Source organism: Megalopta genalis, chromosome 2, assembly GCF_051020955.1.
Source record: "Megalopta genalis isolate 19385.01 chromosome 2, iyMegGena1_principal, whole genome shotgun sequence".
NCBI lineage: Eukaryota > Metazoa > Arthropoda > Insecta > Hymenoptera > Halictidae > Megalopta > Megalopta genalis.
The window spans coordinates 35,708,568-35,724,741 of NC_135014.1; the positions used below are offsets into that span (position 1 = coordinate 35,708,568).

Here is a 16,174-nt window from a genome sequence, read left to right on the forward strand (position 1 = left end):
ATTAGGCCACACTGGGGTATCATGACAGATATTACCACTCATGATTCTGGAATTTATTGCAATCGTTCGTGGTGCATTTTAAAACAGTTCTGAGAAATTCAAATATAGTTCATACTATTTTATAGTATGACTATAATTTTGAAGGAAACTATTATTATTACTGCTTGACACAATTTGAGTACATTCTGTTAAATATTACGAAACCAAGTACAGAATTTTTCTACCGATTCAGTGTCTTCCTTTCAACGAATTTCCAAAAGCTTGCTTACACATTCCGCGAATTTTCTTTCACCAAAAATTTCGAGGACGATAGATCTTATTCCTCGAACAAAATTTGTACCACCTTCTCCGATTGTGATTAAATAGCTGTGCCGAGCGCGAGCGATATCTTTACAGCCGGTATTTTTCGTTCAAAAAATTCCCAAAAACTGGCCAACGATCGGATCGTTAAACCATGGGAGAATTTACGATCGGCGCTGGTTAACGGCGCCGACGAAATCGCGGCGTTCGACTTTTACGAGCCGGCAGGCAATAAGTAAGTCGACACGGACGGTTGAATATTTCATTGGATCTAATCTACGCGATCGTCGAGAGGCACGCAATTAGGCGACGCGCGAGAAAACTCTCGGCAGCAGTTACTCCGGCACGCTTAATGAACCGGGGCCGTGGGTGGAAGTTGCCGAAGAAATTTTCGCGCCGGTCGTCGACTCAATTGGAAACGCCGGCTTTAATCACTTTTAAATTCTTCAGCGACGATATGACCGAAGGCGGAGCGTCAACGAGCGCGCTTTAAACGAGGGAAGTGTGGCTCTTGGAAAAGATTCGAAAGTTCTCGCAATTGTGCTTTTTGGGGCATGCTAATAACTGGACAGAGGATTTTATGCAATTATAATGTAATCTGTGCCATTTAAAGCAAGGAACACATTTAAGTTTATTAGCGTTTCGTTTGAACCAGAGTTGAACAGCATTTTATTCGAATGACGGATAGAAGGCGAAGACCAACGAATACAATTTTATTCGACGTTGTCAAATTAATATTGGACTGAATAAAAATGTACCGGGATCAAAATTTATTCGAATAAGAATTCATTCGAATAAAAATTCATTCGAATAAGAATTCTGTCCTACATACTTTTTTTCGGAAGCTAATCAAACCTATTCGACGGGCTTATCACTTACCTTTTTTAAGAATTCGTACTTTAAAACATTTTATACAAGTATCCTACACGTTTCATTTGTTGTTATTTTATACGGAAACAAATTTTCTAAATATGTACAAAATGAACAATTGAAGTACAGGAAATAATATGCAAAACTTTTATCTGACATTTTCTTTTATTCTTGCCATCGACCATAAATTCGTCCGGTTTAAGAGAGGTTGGTAAAACTCGGGACTACCATGTCTGTTTACCTGTTGTGGCAGGGACGATGTAAATTTAAGTGACGGTAGCATAAGGACAATATGCATGTATCATCGCAGAGCCGAGATGTTCACGTTGGACGATGTTTTCTGTTGCAGGCCTCGTTTTACTCGACAGCATTGAAAACCCTGATCACTGTGTCTACTGTGATACTGATTGGCCTCATACTTGCTTACCATGCCTTAGAAGTTCAGGTGCGTATAAAAATAATCCAACAGACCGCCGTAGGCGGCCTTGTGATCTGCATGTGTAAACATTTTACTAAACTAATTTCGCGACGGAAAGTATCTTTTCTGTTTCAACAATCGTGACAAGTTGAAAAGAGCGTAAAAATATCCTCAAATTCTTCGAATGGCTTTTTCGTTTTTTATTTAATCTATTCGTTCTTTGTCATACCTAAATGGATAGAATCCGTAATTTAGCAACATATGTATCACGAAATAGAGAGGCGAAACTTTGGCCCAACTTTGTACAGGTTGTAAAATTCGCGGCAGCTGCTCGCCGACGAACTAATTACCTACGACTATCGATTTTAATTAGCCTCCCCCAGCCACTGAATAATAGAAGCATCAAGGAACTGGCCGCGGATCGTGTCGAAGGAGCAATTATTTTCCCCTAAAATATAATATTTCTCTCCCTCTCTCTCTCATTCTCACCTGCAACAATTCCGATCGTTCTTCTCGGCTTCGTTAAAAATATATCGAACGGCGTCGATTCAAAATTCGAGTTCGAAATTAAAATGTGGCGCGCCACGCCACTGTACGGGACTCCCGGAGCATGCGTCGCTTATCTCACTCCTTGCGTAACTTATTTTCCTGTGAACGCTGCCTGCGACAGTGCTCCTTTCTAGTCCCACCGAGCCTTAATAATGATCTAACGATGATTAATCGTGTAATTGATACGAAATTAATTATCCGCGCGATTCGAACGGTTACTTGAACCGATCCACTCGCACTTTTGCATCTGATTAATGACCGTGAAATTCCGCCGGCACAAAAGTGGTATTAAGCCGGGGACCGGGTGAATAATGAACGATCGCCAAGTGATAATTCGCTCGGGCCGTAAGCGAGTGAAGATTCAACGGCTGACGCCCGAGGATCGATGAAAGGGCCGATTATCGAGGACACCCCCTTCTGGTCGGCTTTCAATTTCAATGGCGGATAGAGAACTTGATAATGGAATTTGAGGTTCTTTCGCTTTTCCTGATTGCGAGTCGAGTTTGAGGGATGTTTTAATACCGAGCAACGAGATCATGATGTCCCACAAGTGACGATAAATTATCGCCAACTCCGTCCTCGACAAATTTGATTCGAAAATTCCGGGCTCTCGTCGAGCAGACAAATTTTTCTCATGTCGACGAGATTTTCGTTCTCGCTTTCGAAGTATCAGCAAAATTTTGTATTCGCGTCGCGCTTCGATGAAAAATCAATTTGTGAAATATTTTCTTATTTGAGTGCAGAACATCGGTAACGTTCGAACCGTTTCACCACGAGTCGAAAATATTTTTATAGTTCGCGTTCGCGCGTGATCGATGCTTCTGCCACGCCACTATAAATACATCGAACTACCTCAATCAACCGTGCTCGGATGTAGTGCTGCTGGCATTTTATAGTGCGTAAGAATATTTTACAAAATATTTATCTGGAGGTAAAGTACAGATTTAACTAAGAGGTCGCGCTGCGAAGAAATGAATCGACACGTCAGAATATTTGTATCAAACTAGAAATATTCCAACAAAATTGTTACTTATCCAATACCACGTTCAATCGAATCTTTTTACGACTCGTTACACATCTGCTCCCGTAGACTTTGACCCGCTGATTTCAAATCCGATCGCATAGTTTTTTCTATCGCTGCAGGACTTCGAAAAAAAATCGATTTAAATTACAAAAATGAACGAGAACCCACCAAGATGAACCTGTCATTATTCCGGAATTATTACATGTCCATACGGTCCACCGTACGGCGATAAGATCGGACGCAAAACGCAGTCCGATTTTCGATTGCTGGCGGGCGAAATTTTACGGGGCCGTCGAAAAATTGTCGAGCGAAGCGGCGCGACGCCAATTAATATTATTATCCGCAGAGTCCCCGTCGATTCGCGTGCTAATAATGGTCGGCGAGTGCATCGAAGAGCCGTGCATGTTCTCCTCGGAATGGCTGCGAGCCGGCGTTTATGGTCGCGCGTTTAAAGCCCCGGCCACCGATAGCGGGCCGGCACACGCGGCAACCAATTGCCGAAACACGCGGCCATTCCTGGCCGGTTTAATCGCGGGAACGAACGTAAAGTTATCGTGCCCGAAGGCCTGGAACGAGACGATACAGTCGTCGGACAATGAAGTAACGGACGAAGTAATGTCGGCCGAATTGTTTGGCCCGCCGCGTGAAACAAAAGGAAATGAGCTGCATTGTGGCGATCGGCCGGGGGTAACGCGACGCGGAATTAATTATCGCAGCGGAAACTACTTGTTTCGGATGCCGGTATGTTTCAGGTCGAGCCGCGAATTTTTTAGACATCGCCAATGCTCGGACATCCGATGTTGGATGAAACCGGAACGATCGACGCCCCAGCCATTTGTTTTACAACCGAGGTTTCGTTATTCTTTAGCGAAATATTAAGCGGTGTGTTACCTAGCTGTCGACAGCTGCATTAGCTTTTAATTAAGACGGTTCACTAACAGTTACTTTATGGCTTGGATTCCACTCAGTTTGAGTGGGGTGTCGAGCACCCCACGCGCCGCTTTATGTAACTTTAACTGACGCGCCCCGTCCAGGATTAAGGGAGTGCATTCAGGCGTGAGTCAACCACCAGTAATTTTCCAGATATAATTTTGGAGATATGCATATCGATGGCGTTTTCTACGCCGATTCGAATTACGTGTAAATTATTTTACCAACTAATTCTCTTTTTGATAATAATCAAATTTTTGTTTGTGTGGAGAAAAAATCGGATTGAAAAATCCATTCCCAATTCGGTTCTACAATCGTGTACACGAACTGCAATAAAAATTTCAACTCGAAAACTTTATTATTGTTCGAGTTATTTCAATTTTAGTCATAATTATTACAGTAGAAAGTAGCGTTCGTTCGAAGCTCGATAAAACGGTGTAGGAAAATCGCAGACAGACTTTCGAGTGATCATCGTAAAACGGAGACTTCCCTTCGCGAGTTCAAGCTAAGCGGATCATGAAAAAAAATTGTCCAGACTCGGTATGTAGAATCGAATTGGAAAGAATCGTTCGAATTTACGAATTGCGAATGAGAGTACCTGCTTCGGTTTCACCCTTCGTTATATAATGAAAAAAAGAGCCTTTGTTAAAATTAACATCGAGGGCTCGAAAGAGGAGACTTCACCCTCTAAGACGAGCGCAGGGAGGATATTTTACGATTTTTTTACGCGGAGCTGCAGGACTTCAAAGACAGACAACCCCTCGTGGTTATAACTTAGCGATGTTTCAATTTTATGGGTGCCCGGATGTTAAAATTTTGCGACGGTCATTAAAGATTCAGGATGTATTACGAAATCCGATAAAATGCATTCTGATGTATTATTTACTTATTGGAGTTGCATCCCGATGAAAACCGTCGACGCAATAGACATTAAATTGAAAATTTCTGAAATATGCGGTGCACTAAAGAAAAATATGCAATAAAGAGGAGGACGTCTCCTTGAAAATACAAAGTAATATCCTTTTATGCAAGCTACCGACCTGCATCTTAGTGTTGTACAGCGAAATATTTGACAATCTCGCGTGCGAAGCGTGTAAACAGCGATTTTATATCGCGCGGAAGGGAATTATTTAAATTTTCTCAATAAGAAACATCGTTCGTGTATATTAAACTGTTCACGACGATTCGAGTAATGTTTGAAGACCTAAAGACCGCTTTATACAGGTCGTTGAATTCGTCCTGATTTCAGGTGCAACTATCGGCAGAAGAAAGAATTGGCAAATGTCATTTATTATTCACATGTTATCGCAATTTTTCAGTCACACCCGGTGCTTCGACGAAAACATGTTCCGAATCAAAATTAATTGGTACTCAGTCTTCTACAAACTTCAATATAAAAGATCGAGAAAATGTCTCTTTTTAAATAAAAGATTAAAAAGTTTGAATTATAAAATTTAAAAATTAAAAAAATTGGATTCGCCCTGGCTTTTTAACTGTCACTATATATTTGCACTTAATAATGTTATAGCTGACGTCAAGACGAACTCAACGACCTGTATAAAGCGGTTTCCGCGTCTTGAAACATTCCTAGAATTGTCGTGAACAGCTGATGCTTCGATTGGGACCGCTGTGAAGCGTTCGAAAGGGCGCGTAACGCGCGCGTCGGATCCACTCGATACGTTCGAATCGGGAAACGCAATTTCGAAAATGTGTATTTTACGCGGGCACGGATCGAATGAATGTCGGAATGGGAATAGCATTCTTTTGCCGGCGAGCCGCTATTCTTGTTTACAAATTGCTCGCGATGAAAGTTACGCCAACGCTCTTCCATCTAAACGATGCTCAATGGAAACGTTCGGCTGGAATAGATCAAATAAAAGTGCGGCCCGGACAATGCTCGATTAAAGCGATACAATGCGCCCGCTGCTGCGAATCGGATAAAGCTTGCTCTTAGAGAATTCGAAAAGTCCGCAATACCGCCGCAACAATTTTCTAATTGAAAACACGATCTTTGCGATAGAATCTCGCGAAGGCATTTTATACCGTTTTGTACATCGTTCCTCGATAACACGTGTTCTACGAAGAAGTTGATTGTTTATCTGAGGTATTCAACAGAATTACAAGAATTTTATAATATCGACGAGTCTCGTTTGATTGAAATTAATGGAGAAGAAATGCTATTATTTACGTGAAAATTGCGTGCATCGAAGTACACTGATCGCTACACGGCGGATCTTCATGCGAAGTACAAATTTTCTGCAGCAGCGGCTGAAACGTCGCATTCCTCTTTTTAATCATTTTAGTCGCACGGTCGTTGTATGCTGACGCTATTCAATATTTTTAATTTTTACGCCGTTTCGCATTAAAGCTACTTGTTTTTGTCGCAAATGCGAAAGATCCGCAGCTCCAGTAATCACCGACCACTGTTTGCTTTAATTCGACACGCATTTAACGCGATGATGCAGAGAATGCTGCCGGTCTGTACGGAACTTTTTTTCCCCCCCCATGCTATCGTGATACTTACATAGAACGTGGAGCGTACGATGTAGGGAAAAAAGTGCAGTATATCCCATCAAGATCGGCGGCACGCTAGCGTATCATGATCACGAGTGCTCGTGTTACCCGTTCAAGTTCGCACAGAAACCGCGAAACGGTGAAGCAGCACGCGATTTAACTCTCATCCGCTCTGCGCGTCAATTTGATGCATTTTCCTTGGAAACATCGCGCGTCGCCGTAAACATTAAACGGTACATTTACCGTGGACACGATCGGTGTGTCGAAATGTCTGCGAGAAGAACAAGGAACGAAGAACGTCTCGAACGTAAGGCGTATAATCTGCATTATTTTATATTTATTCTGTTTTATTTCGTATTTATTCTCTCATTTTGAATTTATTCTCTTATTTGATATTCATTCTCTAATTTCGTATTTATTCCCCTATTTTGAATTTATTCTCTTATTTGGTATTTATTCCCTTATTTTGTATTTATCTTTATTTTGTACTTGCTCTTATCTTGTATTTATTCACCTCACTATTTATTCCCATTTTTAACATCATTTTCGAAGAAGAGTTTGCAAAAGGATGATATCCCTTTTTTACTGCAACGTATTCGAACACGCTGAATTTTACTGAAATGTTTGGAACGCAACAACGATTTATAAATCATGATCAACGAATAATGAACGCTAAATAATTAAACGCTGTTGCGTGCACACCGCATTGCTATGGAATAATTGTAAGATCTCGGGAGGAAGGTCGGACGTGTTCATTTCGGGCACCGTGACCACTTCGACGTAGAGCAATTGTCGGCGATATCGTCGAGAAACGCTCTCCGATGGTTCCCCGAGATTTTTGAGGAAGCCGAATCTCTCGATTCGGCGGCAACGAGTCTTAATATCGGAGCAGCAGCGCGACGGTGCCCGATTTCCGGGAATCGTTTCACGACGATCCGGTTCTGCGGACCGCAGTTTCACCGGAAACCGCGTCGTTCTGCGGTATAATGCCGCGAGCGTGCAGCTGCTAGCGCAGCGTCGCGTCGCACGATAACACAATTAGACCGCGACCGGGCGTGTTCGTCATCGCGAGAACAATTCGCAATTTTCTCGCGGCCGCGCCGGCAATCGAGTTTGCTTCCCTTACCGTTCCCCCGTAGCGTCGCGCGCCGCTCTAACTCGATCGGAATTCAGGGACGCGAACAACGCCGGCTCGGTTCGATTCGGTTCGGCTTAGTTCAGTTCGGCTTGGATCGGTTCGGCTCGGTTCCCGAAATTCGGTTTCCACGGTCAAACGACCAGAGACACCGGACATAATCGCGATATGGACAAAGCTTTGACGACCATTCGCCGGGCCGATTCATGGTGTCGTTGAAAGCCCCGATTTTTCGTCCCGCGAATTCGCAACGCGATTCGCGACTCGATTCGCGCCGATAAACCGACGCGTTAACGACTCGCCCGATTGTAACGGAAACGCGCGTCGACGGTGGACGCTCATTCCTGCGCGAATGCTTGTTTCATAGCTCGGACGCTCTACGGCCGTAATAATTGGATCAGCCAGAGTTGGACGTATTTCGTTCGAATAATGAATAAAATTTTATTCGATGAATTTATTCGATATATTGTTCGAATAAAATCTGATTCGAAGTGTCCGTTCGAGATTTTATTCCGGGAATTAATTGGACACGTTGTTCGGATAAAATTTCATTCGAGCAATTTATTCGAAATATTTCTCTGGAATAAAATTTCATTCGAGCAATTTATTCGAAATATTTCTCTTGAATAAAATTTTATTCGAACTGTATGTTCGAAAATTTATTCGAAACGTTATTTGGGTAAAATTTTATTCGACGAATTTATTCGAAACGTCATTCGAAAAAGGCTTTGTTCGATGAATTTATTCGAATTAAATTTCATTCGAAGAATTTATTCGAAACGTTATTCGAAAGATGTTGTGTTCGAAGAATTTATTCGAAATATTTCTCGAATAAAATGTTATTCGAAAATTTATATTTAATTGTATTTAGTTTGTTCGAAAATTTATTCAGTACGTTATTCGGATCAAATTTTATTCGACGAATTTATTCGAAGCGTCATTCGAAAAAGGCTCTGTTAGGAGAATTTATTCGAAGTATTTCTCGAGTAAAATTTTATTCGAGATATTATACAAATAAAATCTTGTGGTTCGAAGAATTTTTTCGAAATATTTCTCGAATCAAATCTTATTCGAAATATTGCACGAATAAAATTTCGTTCGAACGAATTCATACGAAATATGCTCGAATGAAATTCGTTTTGGAAAATGACTCCCCGTGTTCCACGTGCCGTTTATCCCGAGGTTATGCAAAGCGGAGGCGTTCCCGCCGGAAGAACTTAGCGTGGAAAGGATTAATTACCGAATCATTTGTACCCGTGAGTCAAGACAGACTGCTTCCGTGATCCCGATCTGTACTCGCTTCGCTGTAATCGGCTCGTCTTATCGCGAAGTCCTGCTGACGAAGTTCCTCCCGTAATTGATGACAAACTACGGATCCAGAGATCCGCCGCAGTGGTATAAACCGTCACGAATCAGACGGTTTCCGAGAAACCGTACGGTCGCAGCGGCGTCGCCGCGATAACAACCGTTTCTTCGGATCCCCATCGGACTAATCTGCGCGCCGTATATCGTCGACCGAATGAATTGTATTATCCTGCGGGCTCGCTCTTTGCGTGCTGTATCTACGGCCGATTATCGGAGATCAAACAATAGGAACAAGGACTGTTGCCGAAATCCGCGGTCGATGCGGCGCGTTGCAACTGCACCGTTGATCCGCTCGAGCATCTCCTGTTTCTGTGAGCGTAATATCGCTCCGACGATCGTCAAGTTCTATTCCATTTCGAGCCGTTGTTCGAACATTCGAAGTCGTCGAGAGGAGTTTCGAATCGGTTTAAGACTGTACGGTAGAACCTCCATTATCCGGATCAGTGTCGGAGAGTTAAACGTTCGGATATTGGAATAGTCGTTTAGTTCGATGACTGCCTGTTCAATTAATTTAGTCGCTGCGCATCGTTCTGGACCGAATTGTTTATCGTGCAGAATGAATCGGAATAATTAACCTGTCAGACATTCGCAATCCGGATAATCGAGGTTCTACTGTAGTTTCATTGTTTTCGATGCGACGACGCGCCTTTATTTTTTAAAATAAAATTTGGTCCGTAATTTTCGTACAACGAGATTCATAAGAATCTATCATTTGATTCCCATGAAATAAAATTGCCAAAGTATGTTCCCGAAGCTGGCCAATTAAAATTGTTGCACAGTCGGATCTCGCGTACGATTGTTAATACTTCCGCCGCGAGAACGAACGAACAATGTTCACTTAATTGCATGCAACGAATAAGCAACATAGGAAATCCCAATGTCCGAATTGCTCGACAGTCCGGGGAACGAATGGACGTTTCATCGGCGAACAAAAAGGCCGTTATTCGTTTCCGGCTGTATCGGCGACAGGGTTTTAACGGGAAATAATAAGCAACGGAATCCTGTTACAGAATAAATCGTTTAACCCGGCCGCGGATTAATAGTGATCAACGGGCGGCCGATGTTATTTTCCACGGTGAGCGACTGGAACGGATGCCGAAAGCCCGGACCTCGGACAACATTTGCATCCGTTTAATTGAGTTAGTTCCGTAGTCAACGACGATTCATAACAAGTTTGATATTCCCCGTTCGGTTGTTCGGCGTTCTGCAATCGTTCAAATAATTGCCGGACCGACGGGATTATTTTCCGCCCGTTAATCGTAACTTCCGCGACGTAATTATTTCCACGAGGCCATTTTTTCGCCGTTAAGCTGCTTAACTCGGATTACCTGGATCCGGCATCGAGCTGCGCTGACTTTCCACAAGAATATCAAACAGCGCGCTGACGCACGCTGGAACGAAACAGCCATTTTTCTCGAACATCGTCGGCCAGAATTGATTGTAAAAATTTTGTATTACGGCTTCGTTAAATCTTTAATGAGTAGACCGCGAATGTTCGTAGATATAAACGTAGAAATTGCCAAGGTTTAATAGCATTTTTATTTCATTTCTACAACAGGTAATCTTTTAGTTAACAAAGCCAACTTCTTTTTTATATTAATTTTGGTAAAATGTCGTATGAAAATTAGAATTTTCAAAATATTTTCCACGTCATTGGACATCTTATTAACAACGATTCTCTTCAAAAAGCATTCTTCATTGAAATTTCATCGTTTAACGACTGTGTGAAATAAAAATCCATTGCATTCAACGCTATCATAATTCAACTAATGATTTCAAGTTTTGCTGAAATAAATCTAATATATGTGTATAGTGTGCATATGTACATAATATATGTACATAAGATTTATTTTACAATAGATTGCGATAGTTAGATCAGATTTATTTTCAAAGGAATGAGCTGATGAGCTCCCGCATCTTGCAGTCGCCGCACGCAATTTTCATTTTCCATCAAGATCCGCTGTCGGTTGATCAGATTGTACGAATTTCGTTGTCTCTAATCACGCCGCGTGTAAGGAAATTACGGGACCGTGTCCTCCGGCGTCGCGGGAGAATGGATTTCTGGGAAGCACTGCTCGACTGGCGTGGAATCGTTTTCACGGTTAAAATCCCACCGAATGTCGCGCGGAATCGATAAAGTTTATTATAGGTATATTTCTGTGTTCGCCCCCTTGAAATACAGCAGATGTAATAACGCGCATGACAGCACTCGTCCGTATCGGCCATCTTGGCGCCGAACCATGCGTCGCATTAAAATCGACGAAAGGTGATACGGATGACGCCAATGATACGGATCGAATCGACGACGGCTTCGATCCTCGTTCTTCGATCACCGGGTATTTTTTAATACGAACCGACCAGGGAACACTGGGAATTTCGATCACACGAAAATTATGTCTCTGCTGAAAATTTCAAGGCATCGAGAACAGACGATAGTTCGAGCTACTTTTATTTCACAATTATCGAAGTCATGAAGTCTGTATACATTAGAAATTGTTGAATATACTTCTTTATTTGCTTCCTTATTTTTATACTTCTAATTTACAAAAATTGTGACAGATTTAAATATATTATTTGATCGCTTTTAGACCACGGTAGATTTAGCGTTAAGAGATTGGAAAATTCTTAATCGGCGTTTCATAATTTTCCCTTTCATCTCCCTCCAACAACAGTGTGTATGTTCAGTCACGTGTAATAGTTACAATGCACTCTGAACTGCATCTCTATGCGAACCAACATTTTAATTGCAGAGAATCGACGCGCAATGAATAAATCAATGTTCTATTATGTACTCTCTGCATACTCGGTTTTAGGCACGATTAATATTGCTATCGTGAAACTGATTTGCACAGGGCTGCTTTCAGATTTATCGAGATCTCGCGTCGTTCCGCGTTATCCTCGCTCATCGTATATTTTTAATCGACCAATTCCAGGTTCGTTAACGTGGGAGGCCGGTCGCGATTTGTTTCCCGCGCACAAACTTCCATCGCAATTCCGCGGAGCCGGTGGTAAGGCGGTTCTCTAAAGGGGGTAGCTAGTCGTTTCGGGACAGGCCGTATAAATCCCGGCGAGGAAGAAACGTACATCAGCTGGTTGGCCGGCGAGCGCCGTTGGATTTGCAAAAAGGGCCGGGAATAATGCAGCTTGCGAATCCCTTTCCGGAAAATACGCTTCTGTTCGTCCTTGGGCAACGAACAGGACCGAGGGGGTGAGAGTATTGCGCGCTAACCCCGTGTCTTATTCAACCCCCGTGCCGGACGTGACGTTCTGGAGAAATTTACGGGACGCTGGATGAGCACCTACGACAAGAACGCGACATTTTTCTGCCCGTGTGCAAATAACATGCCGCAGAAATTCTCATGCGTTCGCGAAATTAGCTCACGACCCCTTGAAAACAGCCGTGCGGATTTAGAACCGACTGTCTGCTTTGTTCAGCATCTTTATTAATCGTATTTTGCATTTTTATTAATCGTATTTGACGTTTTTATTAGTCGTATTTTGCACTTTTATTAATCGTATTTGACGTTTATTCGTCGCGTTTGACATTTTTATTAATCGTAATTTAGCCATTTTTATTAATCGCAGTTAACATTTTTATGAACCGTATTTAGTATTTTTATCAATCGGATTTAGCATTTTTACGAATCGTGCGTGACGTTTTAGTGATCCTTAATCCGCAGATTTTGATGCATTTTTATATATTCTCGAGGCGCTCGTAAAGCTGCAACGCGAAGTCTAAAATTTATTGAAAAATGCTGCTCCGTTCTCGCATTTAGCTTTCATCGAAATCATTAGCGAAGGAAATTAAATATTGGGGCTACTTCTGCTCGTCTCTTAGAGGTGATCTTGAAAATAATTGGATGCGCCGATAATTGGAACAGGTAGCTAAAAATTTTGAATGATTCTGAACGATTTCTATCATAACATTCGTCCCAAGTAACAAATATATAAATTCCTCGTTAACGATCTTTGCGATCTTGATAATCATAAATTAGAAAAATATTAAACCCGTCATTCCCCGTAAAATCAGTGTTGATGCGGCATTACGAGTCGATGCGTAGCCAGAACACGATGCAAAAATAAAGAAACGAACGAAGGTCGACTAGAATTCGCAGAATCTGCGAATTCACAGTAACCAAGAGCTGTATGACAAAAATAAGAAGAAAGAGAGAAAAGTATTTCTCTTCCGTGAAATCGCGAGAAGTCCGAAAGCAATGGCGTGCTAAAAAACCACGGATCGCTAGAAACGTCCGGCAGCGTAACAGCTTGGTGGCCAATAAATCCACCTTAATAAATCCGCCTTAATAAATTCATCTTAATAAATCCATCAGGCTGCAGCACGACGATTGCCGGTTAGTCGCCGGAGTGTTAAATCCCGTGCAAAAGCCGCGATAAGTGGCCGAACAAAGCCGAATGTCAGGCCGGCATTGGATCCGAGATAAACCATGGCCGGGGGTAGCGTGTATTACAGGTTTAGCGGCGCTTTCATTCAATTTGCCGAGGGATTACAAGAAACTTAGCGCGCGATAAGAAGGTCGGACACGGGCGGGCGCCGCTCGAATATTCATGTTCGGCGACGTGTCCTTTAAACCGAGGCTGAGAGACTCGAGCGACGATTTCGCGGCGCGAGTCGCGTCCAGGCGATCGCCTGGTCCCCGAAACCGATCGTTCGCACGAGAGAGCGCCGCGATTACACCGTTTACGAGGTAAGACCGATAACGGCGTCGTTCCGACACCGGAAAGAACATGGGCGAGGCGTTTTACGACGGGAACATCGAGTTACGGCCGGTTAATCTGCTTCAGATATCACTTGCCGCGGTCATCCCGTCTAATTCCGTCGTTTGTTGACGAAGCTCGTTATTGCGGACCGTGGGAGAGGTTAGGCTAAACGATGCCGTGATTTCGAGCCGATTTCTTTCGATCGCGGTCTTCCAGATTTCTCGAAGCTCGAAAGTCTCGCGGATGAGGAGCTTGAAAATGTGTGGGCGTAGAACCGTCATTTCTTTTAATTATTTTCGTGAAAATGTTTTTGTACGCCATTTACATTTCGTAAAAATATTTTTGCACTCCACAGGCTTTGCATAACAGAACCGTAGCTGAAACTTTCCGATCCCGATCTTCATTTTCACGAAGAAAAATTTTAAAGCCGACTCAGGTGGCAAGACCTTTTTATTTTCTGTATTCTCCCGCGAGACGCGTTTAAAAATGTGACCGTGGAGCCGCCATTTTGTAGAACGAGACCAAGAAGAAAAAACATTTCTGTATCCCCGAGGGTTCATAAACGTAATTTCTGTAGAAACATTTTGATCCCGGTCCTCATTTTCTCAAAGGAAAATCTGGAACGCGACCTAGGCGGTTTAACTTCGTTTCACGTATAGGCAATGAAAAGGACGACTTTCGAACATTTTCTCAAGAAGAAGTAACGAAGATGACGAATTCATACTTCGCAGGTATATTGTTGCATATACGATTCGCAACGATCTTCACGCGTCTCTTCGGTGCGTTATCGTATCGCCGGAGAGGTGTCACGAAAGTTGCACGCGATCCCGCCGGTGCTAACAGGCCTGTTAACAGTTGTCGATACCAATAACCCAGATCCGAATTCGAGGAAATGGCGGTGTCGATCGTAGACAAGAACGGCGAGACATAAGCGATAAGCCGGTCGCGGACAGTTCTATCGTTAGCGTCAACGAGCCTGTCTGATCGAGAGGAACAGGGATGGAAATGATCTCCAGCATGATCCGAGCAGCGCTATCTTTTTTTATTGGGCTGTTTAACCCCTTCCGAGGCTTCCTCAAGAAAACTATAACATCGAAACATCTTGGATAAAAATTCTCCACCTTTGACTAACGACAACTCCGCGAAAAACCATCGTAGGACGATGATTCTTTTTTCAAATTAAAGTTCGAAACCTCTATTTTGATATACTTTTTTTCGATTTTAAGTTCGACTCACTCTCGACACTGTAATTCTTTAAATGCGAGACCATGTCCGTCGCGACGGCGACAGATTACTTTAAAGTGCTGCAACTTTGCGAAAAAAAGTCGCAGTTACGTTTCTCTTTTTTTAAATTAAAGAGGAAGGATCAGACTTTATTCCACTGTAAACGAAATCTCCGAAAAAAATTTGTCAAAGTTAGTGTGTTTCGTCATTTTCAATATGCCGAACATGGCTACACATTTAAAGGGTTACAGTGGTGAGGATGCGTTGAACTTGAAATCTAGAAACATTATCTGAAAGTGGAGGTTCCAAGTTTCAATTTAAAAAAAGAATCATCATCCTGCGATGATTTTTCACGGAGCTATCGTCAGTCAAAGTTGGCCAATTTTGATCGAAGATTTTTCTATGCTTTTTTTCTTTTACCCACTTCTTCACTTTTCATTCGGTAAAAAAATCACATACATATAACTATTTTTTAAAAAAGGAACATATACTTACAGTATATAATTGCAAAAACGATAGGCAATTTTTTTATCAGGCTGTTGAATTTTGTGGATCGCTTAAGGAGTTAAGGATAGATTCTAAAAGCAGAAGATCTGGCAGAAAGTGGAAGAAAAATGTAGAAAAATGTTTCCCAGAACGAGAGTTAAAAGTTAGCGGGGAGGTCTTGCAGAAAGTGAGAAAACGAAATGAAGTGAATTAGGAGGAGTGGCTTGAAAATGAAATTGCGTTGTACTTTCGACGAGTGTACGCCGCATGAAAATTTCGGCGATTTCTTGGTGTTCGGTTTCGAGAAAGTTACCGTAGGATCGTCGGACTTTTTGGGACACCGTGCTCGAGATAAGTGGATTGTTTGAGTTTGCGTCTGGGGTGAAATATTTTTCGATAGCTTGTGTAGGAAAAGCGTGAAACTGAATAATGGTGGCGTTCCAGGTTCCATTATCTGGATGCCACCAGGGGACGTCATCGGGGAGCGTTTTCCTCTGCTTGAGTGACTAGCTTCTCAAATATTGTTGCCGGTTGAGTGCCGTTTGAAGCCGTTGCCCCCTCGAATCTTCAAATATTTTCCTGAATATCAATTCGAGGCGTCGCGAACAAGAAACTCAGTTAAATAAATACATTTCTTTTA

General features: G+C 42.4%; 1 protein-coding gene across 8 annotated transcripts in view; it reads left to right on the forward strand.

Annotated features, from left to right (window-relative positions):
* SK (small conductance calcium-activated potassium channel) overlaps positions 1-16,174 on the forward strand; it is a 391,518-nt gene that overhangs the window by 324,039 nt on the left and 51,305 nt on the right. For all 8 annotated transcript variants that reach the window (XM_076519251.1, XM_076519250.1, XM_033478719.2 and 5 more), the window contains one exon: positions 1,520-1,615. In XM_076519251.1, the coding sequence (XP_076375366.1) occupies positions 1,520-1,615 (96 nt within the window). The remainder of the gene's footprint in view (positions 1-1,519; positions 1,616-16,174) is intronic.